General features: G+C 36.3%; 3 protein-coding genes across 4 annotated transcripts; 1 reads left to right on the plus strand and 2 right to left on the minus strand.

The window, feature by feature from the left end:
- Window positions 1-281: 281 nt before the first annotated feature.
- On the minus strand, window positions 282-4,456 carry LOC122054166 (protein BREAST CANCER SUSCEPTIBILITY 1 homolog). Of its 2 annotated transcripts, none has more exons than XM_042615978.1 (14): window positions 4,258-4,456; window positions 3,469-3,522; window positions 3,317-3,387; window positions 3,164-3,247; window positions 2,729-3,048; window positions 2,489-2,606; window positions 2,351-2,409; window positions 2,162-2,262; window positions 1,753-1,939; window positions 1,557-1,651; window positions 1,354-1,477; window positions 1,094-1,259; window positions 896-1,014; window positions 282-797 (listed from the first exon to the last, which is right to left on the minus strand). In XM_042615978.1, the coding sequence occupies exons 1-14, from the start codon at window positions 4,344-4,346 to the stop codon at window positions 486-488; spliced, it is 1,899 nt and encodes a 632-aa protein (XP_042471912.1). In that variant the 5' UTR covers window positions 4,347-4,456; the 3' UTR covers window positions 282-485. The 2 variants fall into 2 exon arrangements, with proteins under 2 accessions (XP_042471912.1, XP_042471911.1); XM_042615977.1 differs by having other exon boundaries at window positions 3,143-3,247.
- Window positions 4,457-4,756: 300 nt separating this feature from the next.
- Window positions 4,757-16,738, plus strand: LOC122052917 (cyanate hydratase-like). The gene is made up of 4 exons (XM_042614661.1): window positions 4,757-5,152; window positions 15,206-15,277; window positions 16,000-16,108; window positions 16,453-16,738. The coding sequence occupies exons 1-4, from the start codon at window positions 4,869-4,871 to the stop codon at window positions 16,486-16,488; spliced, it is 501 nt and encodes a 166-aa protein (XP_042470595.1). The 5' UTR covers window positions 4,757-4,868; the 3' UTR covers window positions 16,489-16,738.
- A 350-nt stretch (window positions 16,739-17,088) lies between these two features.
- On the minus strand, window positions 17,089-19,832 carry LOC122052916 (cyclin-dependent kinase inhibitor 4-like). The gene is made up of 3 exons (XM_042614659.1): window positions 19,303-19,832; window positions 17,484-17,684; window positions 17,089-17,380 (listed from the first exon to the last, which is right to left on the minus strand). Exons 1-3 carry the CDS (start codon window positions 19,638-19,640, stop codon window positions 17,311-17,313), a joined length of 609 nt encoding a protein of 202 aa, XP_042470593.1. The 5' UTR covers window positions 19,641-19,832; the 3' UTR covers window positions 17,089-17,310.
- Between the last annotated feature and the right edge of the window lie 1,005 nt (window positions 19,833-20,837).

A 20,837-nucleotide genomic window follows, 5' to 3' on the forward strand; every position in this document is an offset into this window, starting at 1 on the left:
AGCATAATGATCTACAACTATGGATCAATTGTGAAAAACAAATGTCAATAAACTTCAACACAAATACTTTCTGAATTTACCTAATGACTAATCAATAGAAAACTTCTACAAAATAAAATTTATCACCTCCAAATTAATCAATTTGAAAAACCAAAAATTTAAATTATCAAAAAAAACCTAAATCTAAATTTATCATTTAAAAGGATAAAATTATGATTACCATAAATTAAAAAGGATTTTTAAAAAAAGAAAATAATTAAGTAAAACATAAATGAAATAAATTAAGCAACAACCATGATGATTAACAAATAACGTGTAAAACTGGTAAAGTACAATCGAACACGTACGTCTTGCGATCCGTACATAAATACAAGAAACTCCGCTACAATTTCATGCTCGAGCACATTCGAATTGCCTCACGCTGCAAAGGAAATCCTCATCAGTTTTCATCTCCAGATTTCATCGGTGGCTCTATCTGAGACCAATCACACAATTTGTGGCAGATTGCAGGAAGCAATGGCATCCAAAAGCCACGTATGTGGAATCACCCGAGAGGAAGTGTTGGCTGCAAAACTCTCAGCTTCTTCTCTTCTCCTCTTGATCACTCCATTCAGGTCACTTGGGTCGCTTCCTTGCGGAGGCTCTGCACTATAAACTATCAAAGTTGTTGTCACAACCTCACTTCCCTCCAGAAATCTTCCACCGGCAGCAGAAATCAAAGTCTCAAGATATTTCTTGTAGTTTGGCATAAAATAACCATTAAAGTAAAAGGACAGACTTGAAAACACTTTTGGCGCCTGCAACAGAAGAGTAAGATCAGAGGCAAATAATCAGCTTCCTGCGGACACTGAAATGGAATCAATAAAAAAGTAACAACAAAGAAAAATGTATATACCTTTTGAGAAGCTCTTAGTCGCCCATTTCTTGGTCCATCAAATGATCCATGAATGTCGTGGGTGATTTCATAAGGTTCCTCCGCCACTGGATGACCAGCCTCCATGCAGGTCTTAAGCCCTGAAAGTAATAAGTTCATGACATCAAGGAAAATGCAAAGAAAGAAAAAAAAGAATAGCACGAGTGCGAAGGTACTTACAGTCAACACGTAGAACCCACTTCCCACCCAAGATGGCCATTAGAACTTTGAGCGTTCTGCTGCAAGCACCATGCTCATCCGTGGCAGCGATCACGTGTGTTATGCTCGAATTCCATACGCTGGTTGTAGAAGCTCCGGATAATGTTACAAATTCATTTAGCGTGTTCTGTGAGAATTGCTCAAGCATCAACAAAGAAAGACTTGACGATGGCAGATGAAATAAATAAAATGTTTGCTTTCTAAGGCATCAACATGATTACCTTCTCCTCCCTGGACAAGGCAGATCCACAAAGTATCCATTCTCTTGTTACACATGGAGATGCAGTCCAAGTTCCTCCGAAATGCTTTGTGCACGGAGGCTGATCCATCGGATTGGAATGGCATCTAACACAACACCGAAAAAAATCAAAAGGAATTCCCAGTCTATGTAAGAAGCTCAAATATTGAGAAAGAGAAATCATACAATGTGGTGTTTGCTGATGTCTTTTTCTTGTTAGTGGATTTATCGCATGGAAGTCTATGTGAAGAGTGCATTGGACAAAGCAAAAGAAATTTCTCCTGGCACAAGAAAGTAGATTTACGATGATTAAAGTTACTCAATTGCAGGAAAGAAAACGAAAAATGAGGCTCATTGGTTTTAGAACAAAGGATTATCTTACATAGTCCCATCTGCAGTCTGAGATCGCATCAGCACAAGGAACGTGATAACTTCTTCTGCAACTCTTGTTGTAACACCCGAGTGCAGCTCCTTTTAAGCCACAGTGACTGCATTTGATCTTTGATGCGCGTGACAGCTCGGCCTCCAAATTCATAGCAGTCTCATCAACAAAATAAACTTGTGGTGCCCTGGATTAGTGGTTAGCATGTGTATTAGAAGAAATATTGAGCCGATAGGGACATGAAAACTTCATAATGAATAGATTATCACATACAAAAAAAATTCAATAATACGGCATTGCCCATCAACACCATAGATATGCATACTGATAAAAACGCAAGGAATAGCTACTGTGTGCTAGTGACAACAATGTGCATGACATTAAAACATCCAGAAAACAGTGACTTTACCATTCTATACATTTTTGATGGACGTGCAGGACATTAGGTTGTGACGCTTGCTCCTCCGTCATTGGTTCTCCATTAAGATAATGTAACATTGGTCCAGATCCCTGAAAACTTCCATTAATTAATACGAGGTTTGCTAAATGTTATAAGTAGAGCCAGCTGAGGACAATTAGTGATTCAAAATTAATATACCTCGGTGGCTATTGAAGTGTGGCAAAATGCACAATTTATAAGTTTTTCGTGCATGTGATCTGCATTAAGCAAATAACAAGTGGTAAGATCCATACAATTGACTAAAAATGATTCAAAATCATACATAGTACTACTTACCATTATCCTTGTTTAGCCTTTGCTTTTTTGACTCGACCAAAAAGCCATTTTCCATCAGGCAGGTTTCATTATCTGCAGCTCTCTTGAATGACTCTGTGACAGGCAATTGTCCAGTGGTCTGGGAACAATTAACTTGTAGGTTAATAACTAAGAAGTTGAGCATAAGAAATTAAATAGAAAAAAAGTAACCAAATCCTAAAATACTAGAAATGAGGATTCTCTTTTTCTGATGGAACTTACTGGTTCACTTCGTCCATCATAGCTGTCATTCTCTGAAGATTTTTGACAACCAGAAGATTGAGGACTGAATGTATCCCCTGGTGCAAGGAACTTATTGATCTCAGCTTCTTCGCTGACTTTCTCATCTGCATTCAGCTTGTGTTCATGTAGTTTTCCCTCAAACTTATTTTCTAATGGATTCATATATCCAAACAATGTTGCAGTAGACTTGACATGACATGACCTTTTCTTATCTATGATATCTGTAAGTTGTCCAAATTTTTCTGCCAAGTCATTGTTGCCAGAATCTAGCCTTACATTTGCTGAATGCATCTTTGTGTCTAGTAACATATCAGTCGAAGTTGCAAATTTATTATTTATTCAAAGTAGTAAATTAATAAATTTTAACATAAGGAAATGAAGCTCTGATGGTACCAGAAATAGCAACTTGCGGACCTTGATTCACAACAGCATTAACTGTAGAAGTCATGTTTTTGCAAATATGTGCAATCGCTTCAATATGGCCTGCAGTCCTTAAGTCTGCACCATTTATTTAGACATGAGAATAGTAAGCCTGGATCAATGGATCTATATTTGACAAGAATGTACCTTGTTTAGAAAAAGGTGCTTTACACACAGCACAGTCTTGTGTATTTCTTGTGGTAGTAGTAATACAAGATCTGGAGACGACCAAACAAAAACTGTGTTACATGAAAAAACTAAACATGTATAATCAGTTATAATGGCGCAGAAGCACAAACCTGCAGTACATATGGTTACATGGTAACAACATTGGCATTCTGAGCAGTCTTAAGCTGTCAAAGTGGTCGGGAGGCAATAGATTAGAACACTATAAAACTCAACAACGCCTACAAGCAGATTTAAGAGCTTCTCTTTGAATTTTGAAGAACTAATTCGAGATATCTATCCTCAACATGCTGCTGAAGGAATTTTGTGTCATTACAAAACAAGAACTCTATTAGGCGAGAGATAACATCACAAGTTGTAAAGATAGAGTAATGATAAATCAAGCATGAAACCTTTTTTGGAAGTACACATACTAGAGGTTAAGATCGTGTGAACACTTGAACATATCAATGAAACATACCCAGACTGCTTGAATCAAACAAACTTGAGACTTCCACTAGTTTGATAAGTTCTGAAGATTATGTGACATATAATTTGTTCGCTAACATAAGTTATCAAAGGGAAATTTTGTTCAGAAAAAATAAATACTAAATGAATTTGATGTTAGATGCGACATCAAAAATTCAGCATGCCCTACTCATATGACACAGCTGTAGAATGATAGTTGCTCCTGCAGCAAGCTTAAGCACACGCTGAGTGATGCATAGCAGACTAACTCCTCGTACATGAACCAAGAAGGAAAGAAAAACTAGCAACTTTACTAAAATCTAAAACTTTCCGCTGCTAGTTTCATGAAACCATCATATATAAAGAAGCCTTCTTTACCATGCGTGTAAAATCAACTTAGATCTTTCTTGTGAGCCACAAAAGAGGGTATTGAATCAAGAAGATAAACGAAATACCATATGGCGCAAGTCAGCTCCAACTCCAACTTCTGGAGATTGAAAAGTAAAGGATTTGCAAATCGCCTGAAAGCTCCCAAATCCTCCATCTTTCCCGCCCTGTTCCTTGCTCCTTCCCTGTCGTTGATGGTGGGGATTTAGGACGAGATAGGTATCGGCGCCAGTCTATTTAACGCCGTCGCGAGAGGTGAGATGGATGCCGATAAACCCTTACCGCATTTGCCTGTAAGAAGCGCGCGGGAGTCTTTTTACTTTCGTTTGCATTCGCGCGCGCGGGTAATCTCTGCGTTTCGATTAAGATTTGGTTTGGCACGGCCGTTTGTAGTATGGGCCATGGATTTAGGCCCAAATTGCTATTGTTCATTTTTTGTTTGGAAAAAATATTTTATTATTAGGAAAATAAAAAATTGCTTTCCTAAATTTTCCTCACAATTATTTTTGCCATAAATAATGGCAGTTTTTGCAATCAACTTGGCGAGCTCCACCATCCAGTGGCGGCCGACGGAAGACCATTGCACCACGTGGCGTCTTCCCGAGTCCAATTAAAATTACAAAATCCGAAAAATCTCTCTCCAAGAAACCTAACAAATTGGCAGGCGACGAAGGGAGAGATGGAGGAGACCAACGGGACCGCGGTGGCGAAGGCAGTGGCGGAGAGGCTTCTGTTGGCGAAGAGGAACTCGGGGAAGAGTTTCTCGGAGATAGCGGCGGAGACGGGCCTCACCAATGTGTATGTTGCCCAGCTGTTCCGTCGTCAGGCCCAACTCAAGCCTGGAACCAGCGACGCCCTCCGTGCCGCCGTCCCTGCGCTTTCGGATGAGCTCATCAGGGAGATGATGGAACCACCCTTCCGGTCCTTTCGACCTGACCTTGTCCAGGAACCCGCCATCTATCGGTCGGTATATTTTGCTGATTGCTCCTCTATTTGAACCTTGATTTTACTTTTTTTTTTTTTCTTGATGTTATTCCATCGATCAGCGTCAGATGAATATTTTTTTTTTAGGGGCTAAAAGAGGGCTTTATTGCAGGAGAAGTATACTTATCTTAGAAAATAAATAGTGCCTTTTTGATGTCTTAGATCGGTAGATCTTCATTTCTTTATTTTTCAATACAAATTGAATTTTTTTTCCTCCAAATCGGTGGTATCAGTTCACATCTCGTCTCATAGTGCATCATCCATGACACTGGAAAGCAACGGCGGAGCCAGGAATTATAATCTTTCCGGGCTAAAAATTTTAACGATAAAAAAAATAATATATATGCATTAGACATGAACAAATAACCATTAGAAACTAACATCGAAATTGTCGGACACAAAAATTTTGATTGCTAATGCATTTTGCGAAGGAAATTTAATTTCATCGCTAATATTCGTGGCTTATAGCGATGAAATTTAATATCTGTCGCTAAATTTAGCGATGAAATTTAATATTCGTCGCTAAATTTAATGAAGAAATTTAATATTCGTCGCTAATTTTCTTAATATTTTAAAAAACAAATATTAAGAAAAACTTATAATATTATCACACAAAAATATTTCAAAACAATTTTTACAAGACAAATAGAATAACTATAACTTGTATCTTTTACTTCAACCCAAATCCATACAAAAACTCATTTATCAACTAGATAGGAAAATGATAGGTACTAAAGATATATCAGAATGTTAATTATCCAAAGATTTATAGAAGTCCAAAGTTGAGTAAAATTACAAAACTTATGGGACTAGGCAAGTGCATCAAATAGGTAATTAAAACTCTGAGTTGAAATCACATCAAATTCTAGACAAAAGCTAACTATAAAAGCAAGTTGGTAACTCTAGAGTTAATCCTTAGGTCATTGCAGATAACGATATGTGAGGTGCATCAACAACGATGAACTCGAAGTATTTATAGGCCGAATCCTTCAAAACACGAGAGCGCAAGTACAAAAGTGTTAGCGGTGTAAAGTTCAATAACATGAAAAGGAAAACTAATCTCACCTCATTAATCCAAAATATTAGGTGTAGCAAACACAAACAAATAAAAAGTCTTGAAAGGTTGAGTGGCCAAAGTCAACTTATGTAAATCCCTTTGATGTTTTCTTCTCGAGTGTTGCAAAAGAAAATCATGTTTGAAGCATATAGAAAATCAAAATCTAACAAAACACTAATATACTATTAGGAACAAATAATTAGTCTAAGAGGTCTTCATGGTCGTTGATTGCCTGATACAAGATATAAAATTCAATCTCCAGATCTTGGGAGCTCAAAACTTTAGAGAACAAGAAGGGTCAATATATACGTTGCTTTACCAAGGAGAGATCCATCCAAAATCTCCAACTGCGCCCTAAGCTTTGCATTGATGGTCAACTTGCCCTTAACATTAGAAAAATTAGGGAAAGAGAATTAGGGAATAGTTGATGGAATAGTGCAAAGAAAACTATCAAATTAGATGATCACAAGTGAAATATATAACAGGTAATGCGACAAACATGAAAACGTATCTAATTAGTCAAACGATTACTTGAATTACCGCTCCAGCTGCAGTTTCTAGTTGATTAACTTTCACACCATCAGCTTCCTAAATAAAAGTAGGAAAAAAATTAATTAGCACAAATAACTCAAAGTAAAAAATCATTTTATGATCCATATATAGATACACATTATTGAAGTTGTGATCTTCGATTCTTCAAAGTATAACATTCATCAATTATAGAATCTAAATTCATACTTGAAGCAAACTCTCTCTCAATGTAGATAATCATAGAATCTGCTAGAAAATCCTCTCCCATTCTATTACTGTGTTAACATGCTTCATTGCCGAAAATGCACGCTTTGTAGTTGCCGTAGAAACAAAGAAAATTAAAACTAGACGAATCAACTTGTCGATCAAATTATAGTATTGCAATTTTTTTGTTTCAAATAACCCTTGACACAATTTTGAGATAGTGAACATTTTTTGAAAATTTTCATGACAACCCACATTGAGCTCATAATATTATAGACGACACCTCAAATTATGCATTTCCTGTTAAGTGAAGTCCTTAGGATAATACTTCTCAACAAGAGTACAGATCTTATCAATGTTAGACCAATTAAAATTATATTTTGGATCCAAAACTAAGCACAAGAAGTTCTACTGGCTCATCACTGAATCTTGAGTTTAACTTTTCCAATTGAAAATCTATTGCAACATTAAATATATCATAATGAAAGTGATGCTCAACTATGATGGCATCCTTTTGCTGGCATGAACAACTAGAATGCTTATAACGAGCACTCATCTCTAGTATATCAACATCCAATCTTGTGCAAAATGATTTGACATATGAAAGAAGAATATCAAAATCATCATTTCTTAATGTCAAAAGAAGTGCTTTAGTTGTAGAGACCAAATCTATTGCATTTACGATATCAAGATATTTTTGTTGCAAGACACGACAAAGTAAATCTATGATCGCCATAATTTTATGCATCAAATGCAAAATGAAAATGAAATCAAAAGACTTCATTTATTAAGGAACCACCAGCTTCCCCACTTATCGAAGTAGAGGAGCCATTAGTGATAATATTTTCAAGCACATTAATAGCTGCATTATACTTATCTATTAAGTCACAAATAGAATCAAAATGGGAACTCCAACGAGTAGTTCCTGCATAATGCAAAGTACCAATCTGATTAGCTCCTTGTCCAGTCTCACGTTCACCTAACTTGAGCGAAACGTGCAATTTCATTAACTTGAGCAAATTGTAACTCGGTATTGCGTTTGGACAAAGATGTAACAAGATTAACAATAGTTGTCATACTCGAAAAGAAGATCCATATAGAGATCTCATTTTCAGCAGATGCAACTAACACTAATTGGAGTCGATGGACAAAGCAATGCACATAATATGCATAGGGGCAAACTTTAAGAAATAAAACTTGCAATCCATTAAAAGCACCACATATGTTGCTAGCACCATCATACCCTTGACCCCGCATATTATGTATTTCTAGATTATATCTAGTGAGAACATCACATATTTCTTTCTTAAGTGTTGCGTCATGAACATGCACAATTTAGAAAAAATGCTCCCGCAAAAAACCATAGACATTAACAAATCTCAAAATTATAATCATCTGTTCTTTGTTAGATATATCCTTTGCTTTATCCACCAAAATACAAAACTCAGAATCTCCAATTTTATCATGAATTTTATTTTGACTCTATTATTAATAATATGTCAGATTTCTTTTTGAACTTCTGGTGAGGTATACTTTGCATTTCCCGGAGTTTCTCTAAGATAACATCGCCAATACTAGCATTACATTTTCCCAAAAGTTTTAGCATCTTAATGAAATTGCCACAATTTTGAGAATGTGAAGATTCATTATGACCTCTCAATCCACATGCTTGCAAACTAAGCCAACAAGCGCTCTCAATTGTTGCTGCAAGCCTTAATCAATTCTTTGAATCTATTCAAAAAATTCTTGATTCATAACTTTATTTATATGTTGAGTTACATTCATCACATCAGCAACAAATTTTACAAATTTATTATGCACTGAATTATAACTTCCCATGTGAGACAAAAAAAAAAGGCACACTTGGCTCCATCATTAATGCGTTTCCAAATTTTAAACCCTTCAACTGTAAATTTAGATTGTTGTGCTTCACTTATTTCAAAAAGACAACACGGAAAACAAAATGTTGCATCCTTTGAAGGAGAGTACTTTAACCATGGAAATTTTTTAAACCATGTATGTTGAAATCGACGATGTTGCTTTCCTGATTCAGACTGTGGGTACTCTTGAAACTTGGGTTGATATGCCCCCATTTTGATATAAGCTCGTCTAATTTCATCACGATAATTAACAAGATGTTGCCACATGGAAATATGCAATCCAGGATCTCGTTCAAGTGAAGTTTCATCAAACTCAAGTCTTTGAGATTTAGAAGGAGATTTGAATTTCTCATTAGGAATGGTTGTATTAGTCTTGGTCCTCTCAGACAATGAAGGATTATCAATTCTTGGTTTAAAGAATGATAGAATATTGTTTCCCCGTGTCTCTCTTGATTTGACATTAAAATAGCCTAACATAAACAAATTTTGATATAATTAACTTAGCATCTCAGGAATTTTAAATAACAATTTTAAATACAATTTCTAATATAAATCACTTTGATTCAACATCAACTGTTGTAGCTAAAAATTCAACATTATTTAAAGTAGAAAACAATTAAGAAATCGACTAGTTTAAATGCTACATAAGAACAAGATTAATAAAAAGAAATAGAAATATGTTATCCCTTTCTACAAAGCATAACTACGTATTAAAAATTAAAGCTTGGCGGTATATCTAGTAAAAAAATCTTCAATTAACTTCAACATTGTATTAAAAACTTTGATTAAGCATTTAATCATGCATATTTATCAATTTCATTACTATTTTTTTTGCCATTATAGATAGTAAATAATTAATAGAATAAAAATTTAAAAGTGAAAATAAGCAAATATATAAAAGCAAACAGCTAGGGTTTGTTTCCGTTTGTTGTAACATTTCAAACTAGTTGTTTGATTTTCTTAAGCACTTAACTGTGATGGATTTAGGAATGCATTTTAATCTTATAATTAGGTTATTGATTAGGCATGCATTTCAATTAACTGTGATAAAAAAAAATCTTGGGATCAACTCTCAAATAAAAAAAGACACATTTTAATTGAAGATTATAATAAAGATAGCAGTTGTTTATACTTACAGTAGTTGTGGAGCAGTAGTAATCATGAAGCAACAGCGGAAGAGAAAAGGAGGGATAAGGATTGGTGGAGCAATTATAACGTCATGCAGCAATCGAGAGAGAGAGCAACAAGAATCGTGAATCAAACTAGCAATCATCGGAGAGAAAAAGAGGGATCGACTGAAGTCAAAAGAAATCGACAGAGCCACGGAGAAGCAATTGTGAGAATCGCAAGAGTTGGCGGGAAGAAAGACACTAGGAGAAAAAAGAAATAGGCGGAAGAGTAAAAGAGGGATTTGGGTCTTGGGATATTAATTGCAATTTTAATTTTTTAGGTTTCCTTTCAAATTCGTTTAAAAAACAAAATGTCATATGGAAAATAAATTGGGTGAACAAAACCAATTGTAGAATTTTGTTTTGTCCGCCCAATCCAACAGGACTTAAGAAGAGAGTGTTAGGATTTAGGAATTAAACTGGGCATGGGCTCCGGGCTAAAATTGGGCATGGACTCCTAGGCTAATAAATCTACTAACGGATAAAATAAGAGAAATTTAAAAATTAAATTTTATATATGTTGTTAGATAATAAATTGGGACCCCTAGTTGTAGCCCGGGTACCTTATTATATAGCTCCGCTCTTTCCAGAAAGCATAGGAGAAGTAGGAGGTAACACAAGGCACACTCAATTCTTACCACTCTAGGAAATCCACCAAGAGTTTGGAGAGTTAAGAAGATAAATCTTCTAACAAGCTTAAAAGCTCAAATATATTTTAATATTAAAAACAATTATCTCCCAACAATACAAATGATGACCCTTTATAGGGGAGACTTAGAACAACCCTCCAAGATGAGTCAAAATGCATTAAATGCAATTTACATTTCCTAATGTCTCATTAAACTAGATTTATATTTCCTAAAAGGGCAGCCCGGTGCACGAAGCTCCCGTTATGCGGGGGCTCGGGGAAAGATCCATTGTACGTAGCCTTACCTGCTTTTTGCAAGAGGCTGTTTCCAGGATTCAAACTCATGACCTTTTGGTCACATGGCAACAACTTTACCGTTGCGCCAAGACTCCCCTTCTAGATTTATATTTATTGAGCCTTGAAAATAAAGTGAGTTTAATCATGAAAAAGCATACAGGGATATTAAAGGCTCATCAACTTTTTCAAATTTCAAGAAGATCATCAAGAATACCCAAAACGTAGGTTGACTCTTTCTAATTCCGGAGCAATATGTCTTTCCCGAGCAATATAGCCCTCCCTGAGCAATCTTTCCTGAGCAATATAGCCTTCCCAAGCAATTTTTCTCGAGCAATCTTTCCCGAGCTATAATTGCAGCCTAACAGACCTTGATCAAAATGGCCATAACTTTATTTAGGAATATTACTTTTGATCACCTTTTTTTTTTTGTTGGAAACTAGACATCCGTAGCTTTATAATGATATATGTCTTGCCTTGTAATTTGTTCCCAATAACAGAAGATTAATCTTTGATGATGACACAAAAATCTGATGGTTTCAGAACTTTTCTGGGTCATTCTCCCTCGGTTGAAAAAGATTCGCCCTTGAATTAAAATTAGATCAAATATAAGGAGAAATGTCGACAATTTTAAAGTTAGTGGAAACACCATAACCATGGGGAAACTTAACTTTATGAGCCTTATCATTGATCTTGTTGCATCGGTGTGATAGTCACTTGGAAGATCAATTTTGGAATTAATCTTCTACCCATGAAGTTGTTCGAAAAGATCATTGAGTAGAGGGATAGGAAAGCAATACTTGATGGCGATTTTGTTCACCGTTCTACTATCAATGCACATACGCCACACACCATCTTTCTTGGGTACCACCACTTGAAATTCTTGAAGAAGAGACTACACTTGGAAAGGTATGTCATGACCTTCTTCAACAAAAGTAGTATTGAGGCTATGCCATACCACCAAAGATTATCCATAATCTTTATAAATAATATTTTCTTCTTCATCGTATTCATCGTAGATAGTTGTTGCCTCGTAAGGATCCTTATCGACTTCTTCATGAAATAGATTAAAACTCATTTCCTGATTTGCATAACAATAACCAATCGCTGAACCACGACCCTCAACATCATGTTCCAAAGGTTCACCATGTGTGAGATGTTGCTCAAGTTGTTACACTTGTCTCCTCAAGTCATCCAACTCGATGTCAAGGTGGTCTCTTTAGCGAGCTGCAGGATCATCACCATTTGGCCTTTGTCTTCTACAACCAACCATTGAGAACCTAAGCTTTGATGCCAACTTGACACCGGAAAGCATAGGAGAAGTAGGAGGTAACACAAGGCGCACTCAATCCTCACCACTAGGAATTTAAAGAGATGACAAGAAGATAAATCTTCTAACAACCTTAAAAGCTCAAATATATTTTAATATAAAAAACAATCATCTCCCAACAATACAATGATGACCCTTTATAGGGGAGACTTGGAACAGCCCTCCAAGATGAGTCAAAATGCATTAAATGCAATATATATTTCCTAATGTCTCATTAAACTAGATTTATATTTCCTAAGCCTTGAACCATGCAAGGGTATTAAAGGCTCATCAACCTTTTCAATTCTAAGAAGACTATCAATAATACCCAAAACGTAGGTTGACTCTTTCCAATTCCGGAGCAATATGTCTTTCCCGAGCAATATATTTATCCCTAAGCAATCTTCCCGAGCAATATGTCTTTCCCGAGCAATATGACCTTTGAGCAATCTTTCCCAAGCAATAATTTCAGCATTACAGATCTTGATCAAAATGGTCATAACTTTTGTAGGAATATTATTTTTTATCACCAATTTTTTTTTGTTGGAAACTAGACATCCGTAGCTTTCTAATGATATATGTCTGGCCTTGTAATTTGTTTCCAATAACAGAAGATTAATTTTTGAAGATGACACAAAAATATGATGGTTTCAGAACTTTTCTATGTCAATCCAGCTTATTTTACCAAATGCGCACAATTAAGAATATCCAAAATTACGCCACCCTGCTACTTTCAAAAAAAATATCAAAAATTTACACTCCTCGAGTTTTGGGTTTTGAACTCATCTTAATTTATCTTCAAATTAAACACTCTTGATAACTCTAATGAACACTTCTAGAATTATTATAGTGAGTTTTTCTCTCCAAAATATCATGTTTTTGGCAATCAATGTGATTCTTAGAATTTCTGAATTCAAAAGCACTTCAAAGCGCTATTTGGCACTCCTATAAATACTTGGTGGAGTTTTCTTTCAAACGTGATCTATTTTGGACCATCAACCTTTTGAACTAAAACACTAGCTCATATTACTTAACACTCCTACTAGCCCTCTAGCAATATTAAAGGATGGTTAGGGCATAGACAGTTGGGGGCAGATGGTCTACCAAATCCCTAATTCTATTAGTCTACAAGCAACTAATTTTGATATAAAAATAAATAAATAAATCTGCACTTGGCGTATTTAGCAACAAAATTCCAGAAATTTATAATACACTTGTTAAAATTTTCATTGGCAACTCAGCCTTACATAAAAGGAGATCTAGGTCACAATGAACAATTGGAAGGATTTATAGAAATGCAATGGATGGAATAGCTCAAGTAACTATGAAAAGAATAATTTAGTTAAATAAAAGAAAGAAAATAGGTCATGTTGAGAAGAACCATGAAAATATAATTGAAGCCTCCACGGGCATTGCTGAGTTGATACTCGGTGGTAGATTTTCATCACAGGAGCAAGGCTCGAATCCCCTAGGGTTCATTTCCTTAGGAAATAAGTTCCTCCTAGGAGGCCGCCCACAAGGACTTGGGACAGGTAGTGGAGGAGCGCCTGGGTGAGTGTTATTCCTTTTGCATCACATGAAAATATACTTGAAAATCAACTAAAAAAATACAGAGGAAAACAATGAGGCAAACTAAGAAACACACCTACAGAAGAGAAGAGGGGAAACCGCTTTCCAAAGAGAGCCAAAATTATAGGCAAAAGTTTGTGTGGAATAAAGGAAGATGAGCACACTTTAAAGAACTTGGGAGAAGACCAATGAGTGTTCAAGTGAAGGTAGAAATCAAGGTTATCCTTAGTAAGTGAACTAAACATAAAAAATCAATCTTTTAAATGGTTGGATCGCATGGATCACCTAAGCAAACCGCATGGACCACCTTTTAAATAGTGTGCTCAAAGTGAATCACCTTCCACCTAGGCGAATGGAGGCTGGTTGAAACTGCCTAGTCAATCTCCTAGGCTACTTTTTAAAGCATTGCCCTCTATTGTTGGAATGGTGATTCAAAATCATCATGTTTAGGTGGTTTCATGTTGTTCAAAAGTTGGTCCACTGCATCGTCAATATGATGAAACCCTTTTCTTACGTGCTAAGTGAGAATATTTGTGTAACTATGCATCAAATTGCATGAGTCAGTGAGTAACAAGCCCCAAGATATGATGATTTTGCAGGCTTTACTGGTGCGCGCACAAGATACTAAATTGTTCATTTGAGTCTTACTATTCATATATTTGCATGCATTATATGGGTTCAAATTTATTATAATATTTATATACTTATTCATTGAGATTCTATGTGCGCCATGTGGTTTACAATCTTTATCATTAGTATACTTATATAATATTTTGATACCATAGACATATTTAGGTCCTGCATGAACCTATTAGTTCAAGTATGTTTCCTAACTGACTTATTTCATAGTGGGTTTGGAATACCTAGCAGATGGGTATCCATCTGATTAAACAGGTAGGTTGCATAGTTATATGCAAAGTTTTTGTTGGGCTTTAGATTGGATTGGGTACCTGTTAAAAGGGATCCAATTCAAATAGTATGTGAAATTTTGCATACCTGACCTGCCTTACCTAGCTGTCTCTGTCGAGTGTAGTAGACAGTCGTTGGTATAGAGAATTTGTATAGGATATATTATATGAGATTTCATATGACTTAATTTCTCCAGAGAAATTTCACTAAACTGCATGTACAAGGAATGTCTTAGGATTTGATTAGTCTATCTCAGTGTTATTCTTTCATTTATTGTTGAAGGATATAAAATTACTGGTTGTTTGGTAGAAAATTGGAAACTGAAAGGTTTTTGAATAGGGTCTTTTAATCTCTAGATATGCTATTTGTACGGAACCTTTGTTTTCATTGTCATTATTCATTCCCATTTCATTTTCCAATATTAATTTATGCCATTTTAGAATTGTCCATTGACACTGCCCATTATTTTTTAAATTTATTAGATTAAATGAAGCAGTTATGCATTTTGGAGAAAGCATCAAAGAGATCATTAATGAAGAATTTGGTGATGGCATGTAAGTGAATCTGAAGCCTATCTTGTGTTATATTGTTGATACTGTTTCCTTTGTGACTTGAATGACCTTTAATGAATCTCCTAATGACCTTGAATGGCCTTTATGTAGATAGTGTGTACAATTAGGGCATTCCTACTTGAGGGACTAGTGACCTTGGATAAATCTCCTAATATTAAATCAGGCCCAAGGTTAACGATGTGGTTTGTATTGTTTGCCAAGCAATTGGGTTGAATTCAAAAAAACTGGTCGTAAAGAAAACTTTTTATCGGGCTAGGTGAGAGGATTAATAATTGTATACTACTGAGGTCACGAACCATAATTAACTGGTATTATCATTTTCTGTGGTTGATGTATCTCATTACTCAGCAAACAAGTCAAACCATCTTGCTACAAGTGGCCCTATTGGTGAAAGCCTCGAATGCTTAAGCAAACTTATCCTGGAAGTAATTATCGACTGAAAATGCTGAGGAAGATTCAATCATTCCTCAGATTCTAGCAGATTTGTGTATACTAATTTGCCTATTGCATGTTAGCTTTGAGGCAAGTTATTGCCCTCTTCACACCTACTGAGACTCGTGAAATCTTACTAGAATAGAAAATTACGTACAACTTCTTGCATTGGCTTCATGATGGTTGTCATTCACCTCTCTCCTCATTCTCTTCCTTCAAGCTATTTTCTCCTTTTTATAACTGATATTTTAATGGCTGGTTTTACATTTCAGTATGTCGGCTATAGATTTCTATTGTTCAGTTGACAAAGTAAAGGGTGTTGATGGAAAAGATCGAGTGGTTGTTACTTTTGATGGCAAATATCTGCCTTATACTGAGCAGGTTAGTTGCTTGCTTTGTTTTCAAAACTTGCATTTTTTTTAGTCTACTTTGCTTGTGAATACTGTAGAAGAATCTAATCCTCTTGCTTTGAGGAAGCATAGCCTGTTACATCTTTTTTTTTCTCTGTGTTTTAATATACCAGGAATGCTATTGTCTCTAACTGGTTATCTAACTTCTAAGAGCCACACAAATTTCAAAGTTAATGTCCTTAAATCTAGGCTTAAGTTTATATAGATGCATTCATCACATGCTCAAAAACTGTAATTTGTGGAGAATAACTTCATTTCAATGCTTGCTTTTCATCTATTTATTCTAGCTGATGTTTGTCTCTTTCATTGTAACAGAAGTCTGAGCATATGGTTTCCAAGTTGAAACACTGAAAATTGATCTCAGTCGACTCTACTGTACTGCCTTGTTCAGAATACGTTGCAGAAAATATTAACGGCGTATTTTCACTTTAGAGCAATGCTTTATGTATTTCTATTCTCAATCGTATGATGTTGTAATCAATAAGCAGACATGAAACTGAAATCACCTTTCCATGTTTTATAGATGCATATTGCTTTAGGAGTGTTGGTGTTAATCTATAATGGAGTGGGTATTAAAATTTCAGATAGTTCGGAATTCTAACTGGATGTGATCCTGCTCTTCGGCACTATGCTTTTGTCAAGTCTGCAATTATTGTCAGTATTATATTTATATTGAATATGTAAGTATTGGAGTTTGAATTATATATTTTGGGCATTTTGTCTGTGAAAGATTTTATGCTTAGTGATTTTTATAGGTGCTCCTGTACGATCCTCGTGAAGTGAGGCAAGCAAAAGGATGAATCATGTCATCACTGCAGCAACATGGAAACAGGTCCAAAAATGATATACTTGAGTGTGCCTCTGCTAATTTCTTGCTTTTACAGTTTGCAATTGTAATATTTGCTGGAGTTTAGGTTGATTCGTGCGAAACTCACATATAGTTGGAACAAGTTGCAATGAAACTAACTACACTTTATAGGAGTGCTTCATCTGCTCTATACGTTACATAACATTAAACTAACCAACTAACTAACTAATCCCTGGGACCTTTGACCTTTTACAACATAACAGATGGTAACTGCAACGCTGCCATCAGTGAAAACCCTGGGCAGCGATCATCAGAAAGACAAAAACACAGGTGGATAAGTAGTTGCCTAGCTTTTGATCTGTGAATTAGAGGTCGACTTTCACCCATTTGTACCTTCCAGGAAGTGGGTGATCATCAACAGGATCGAAGTTGTACCTGGATAAGACAACAAGAATAAGTAATGGATCATGATAAAATCATATGGTTTTTGTAAAACAAGGCAGAACTGGACAAGAGAACAGCCTCACAAATGTTGTACCTTTCTACGAATATTTGGCACTGGAGTTGCTCTGCCCTGGAAAAAAACTCCTCCATCTCTTGAGTAGTAGGTATGTTCTGATGAAAGGTTTCAGTTCTTCTGTTAGTTCCTCTAGAATTGGTTCGTCTATTGGTGGAACATGGAGTCTGGATTGCTTCTGGATTTCTAATCAGACTGCACGGTGTAGTTTCCCTGTCATGCCTGAAAACAGCTGCCATGTCAGAAACATTCATCTACAGAAACACAAGAGCCAAATTGTGCAAAACTAAAGCCAACCATTAACACTTCAAATTGTTAGGAGACAAGAATATAAAACTAGGAATGGTATTTGTTTTTTCTTCCCACCAAAAGAATATGAACTCCAAAAATTTTCCTACAATGTGATGTCGCAAGTAAGAACGAAACAAAGAATTTAGTATGAGTTTCAAAACGTAACGCAGAAAGAGTGGGAAGGTAACCCTTAAATTACAGCAGAGAACCAAGCAAAGGTACCCTAACAAAGACAACTTTTTTACACTAGATATGACTAAACTAAGGATGGCCAAGGGCTAAGCTGGATAGGTTACTTGGTAACTCGGTAGATTTTCTCCAATTAACCCCGAGTAGCCTGCCAGAAAATTTCTGATCATAGCACCTAATGCATGAACAGCGCCAGCACTGTTTGAAACTTGGTAAATCTTCAACTTCAGAAAAATCAGAGGGACACGAGTTTGGAACAGACAGTCTGTCATAGGTTCTAACTCGTACGGCTTGAATCATTAGGAGAAGGAAATGAACTGCTGGAGAAAAAGGGGAAGAATCTGCACTTCTTGAGCAAGAAGGAAGATGAGTGAAGAAAAGAAAGGAACGTAATAGGATTGCAAAGGTAGGTGACAAAAAAAAAAAAAAAACTGATACGGAAGTGTACAAACAAATGAGAACATTAACTACAGCACATGTCAAATGCATTGAATACAAGCCATGGCTGAAGCTCTACTTGTAAGCATGAATGACCAAAAAAAACCAAGTTTTGCCCACCTCACCCGGGACCAAAAATCAAACGACGCAGAAGAGAAAAAGACCATTCATCATCATGGACCAGTAATAAAACCGGAGGAGTCGTCGAAATGGTTATAGTCCGCAAACAGTACCACACACGATACTGCTCTCCAGTAAACAACAAACGGAAGTGAAGAAGTGAACTAACACAAGAGATTCATACAATATCATAGATTCATAGGAAACAAGTCGCAATCAAAGGCAATGTCGCGCTAATACGGCGGTAAAAAGAAAACAAAACCGATGAAAGGAAAAAGTATGAACTAAGTTGTCATGGAGCTACAAAAAAAAAGGATCAATGATCATATACGATGATTTTCTTTTAGCAAAAGTTAAACAACGGTGTGTGTGACTGTTTTTTTTTTTCTGAACAAGTTAAGACCGCATCGCCCATGAGGATAAATTTCTTGTGATAATTGTAGAATAAGGAATAACCTCAAAGGCCAGTAAGAACAAAATCTACACAGAAAGAACAAAAGAAAGTAAAAGAAAACAAAAAGTTCCGGAGAAAAGCATGGTAGAAGAATCACTATCATACTTTTATATAAGCTATAAAATGAGCAAAATAAGTAGAAATGTTAGTTTCTTCCTCTACGTGAAATATATAATTTTTTTTTAAAAAAAATAGAAAATCTTGTCAGGACATAAAAGAGAAGCGATAATGCAACATGATCAACCAAGCGCCGAAGTAAAAGCACGTATCTGTAAAAGAGAATCACAGAGTTTGAAGAAGAAGCAGAGGAGAAGCAAAATAAGACCTAATTTTACCGAGTTAACCCACCTATCTCTGGCTTCAGCCTCGAGAACATTCTCCCCGAACGACGCTTCCGCATCCGGCGGCGCCTCAGCAACCGAGCACCTCCCCGTCCCCGCCGAACCCGAACTCGGTCTCAGACAGGGCCCAGCGCTGGCCTTGGCGGAGTCCTTGCAGGCCGGGAGCGGCGGGAGAGGTTTCTCGAGGCGGCGGCTCCGGAGCACGAGGTAATCGCAGGAGGAGTCCTTGGCCACTGCGGCCGCGAGGGCCCTCGCGCGGGTGCGGACGCCGAGGGCGGACTGGTGCGTGACCTCCATGACGGCGACCTCGCCTGAGACCTTGGCCTTCCTCATATACTTCCCCATCGATTCCGCCTATTCCGATCGCGTACGAGGAGGCGGAGGAGAAAGCTGCGGGCGGAAGCACACGAGGCGGTGGGGGAGGGGGAGAATCGAAGTGCGGAAACGAGGAAGGTAAAATAAAAAGGAAGCGGAAGGGAGCCCAAGTGGGCGAGCAAAGGAGGGAAGAAAAGAGAGGCCCGAAAGAGGTGGATAAAGAAAATAAGAGGCGGGTGAAGAGGAGGGGAAAAAGGAACGAGTAGAAATAGTGAGGGGTGGAAGGGGCACTGCAACGGGAGATTAAAATTAGGACGACCATTTCTTAGATTATATAATATTTAATTTATTTTTTAATTATATATATATATATATATATATATATATATATATATATATATTTTTTTATATTGTATAATTTTTTAATTATTAAATTATTTTCATAAAATATCCTTATGACACCGTTCAGTTTTTCATTAATCCATTCGGATAAATCTGTACTCTAGTCTAGCTCAAATAATTTGTATAATTTTTTTTTTTATAACGCAGATATCCAACCATTCAATTCTTAAATAGCTGATTAACTGTTTAAAAGTTTAACCGTCCAGTATGTTAAGACGTCATCAGAGAAATAAATAAATAAATCTTTTTCTTTTTTTTTCTTTTGATAATATATAATGAGAATGGCATGATATAGGATGACGTCATGATCATTGGATTCTCTTTCCAATTGACAGGTGGTGAGAGAGAAGGAGAGAAAGGCAGCGGTGCCTCTCTCTCTGTCTCTGTTTGTTACGCGAGAGAGAGAGAGAGAGAGAGGAGCGCGTGTGTTGGCCAGTTTTACTAATCGGCAGCGCTTGCGGCGGTCGGAGTCAAAATAAACTCCATTGCACTCGTAGCTCGCGCACGGGCATTTATATGCGGGCACTTATTTTGATGCTCTGTCCTGGATTTGTATTTATTTTGGAACCATCCCTCTCTTAGAGCACAACGCCTCACAAATAAGTCTCCACGCCAATACGGAAACGGATTGAAATACTCTTTCTAAATATTGGTTTGGATTTAATTTTTTTTTAAAATCTTGACAGTTGAACAGGAACGAATATATAAATACTATTCTGATCTTTAAACTCATTCCGTTAATAATAATAATAATAATAATAAATTTAAATAATCCTCTTATTAAATTATCAATTATTAATATTATTATATATTATTCAATTATAT

This window comes from Zingiber officinale, chromosome 3A (genome assembly GCF_018446385.1).
Source record: "Zingiber officinale cultivar Zhangliang chromosome 3A, Zo_v1.1, whole genome shotgun sequence".
Taxonomy (NCBI): domain Eukaryota; kingdom Viridiplantae; phylum Streptophyta; class Magnoliopsida; order Zingiberales; family Zingiberaceae; genus Zingiber; species Zingiber officinale.

Bases quoted from the DNA above. Each gene is read 5' to 3' on its own strand.
- LOC122054166 (XM_042615977.1), bottom strand. From the start codon at position 4,346: ATGGAGGATTTGGGAGCTTTCAGGCGATTTGCAAATCCTTTACTTTTC. The intron at 2,607-2,728 runs GTAAGTTCCATC...AATTGTTCCCAG, and splicing joins ATGATGGACGAAGTGAACCA to ACCACTGGACAATTGCCTGT. The intron at 1,478-1,556 runs GTATGATTTCTC...GTGTTGTGTTAG, and splicing joins ACATCAGCAAACACCACATT to ATGCCATTCCAATCCGATGG.
- LOC122052917 (XM_042614661.1), top strand. From the start codon at position 4,869: ATGGAGGAGACCAACGGGACCGCGGTGGCGAAGGCAGTGGCGGAGAGG. The intron at 5,153-15,205 runs GTCGGTATATTT...TAAATTTATTAG, and splicing joins CAGGAACCCGCCATCTATCG to ATTAAATGAAGCAGTTATGC. The intron at 16,109-16,452 runs GTTAGTTGCTTG...TCATTGTAACAG, and splicing joins ATCTGCCTTATACTGAGCAG to AAGTCTGAGCATATGGTTTC.
- LOC122052916 (XM_042614659.1), bottom strand. From the start codon at position 19,640: ATGGGGAAGTATATGAGGAAGGCCAAGGTCTCAGGCGAGGTCGCCGTC. The intron at 17,685-19,302 runs GTGGGTTAACTC...AGCTGTTTTCAG, and splicing joins GAGGCTGAAGCCAGAGATAG to GCATGACAGGGAAACTACAC. The intron at 17,381-17,483 runs GTACAACATTTG...TGTCTTATCCAG, and splicing joins TGCCAAATATTCGTAGAAAG to GTACAACTTCGATCCTGTTG.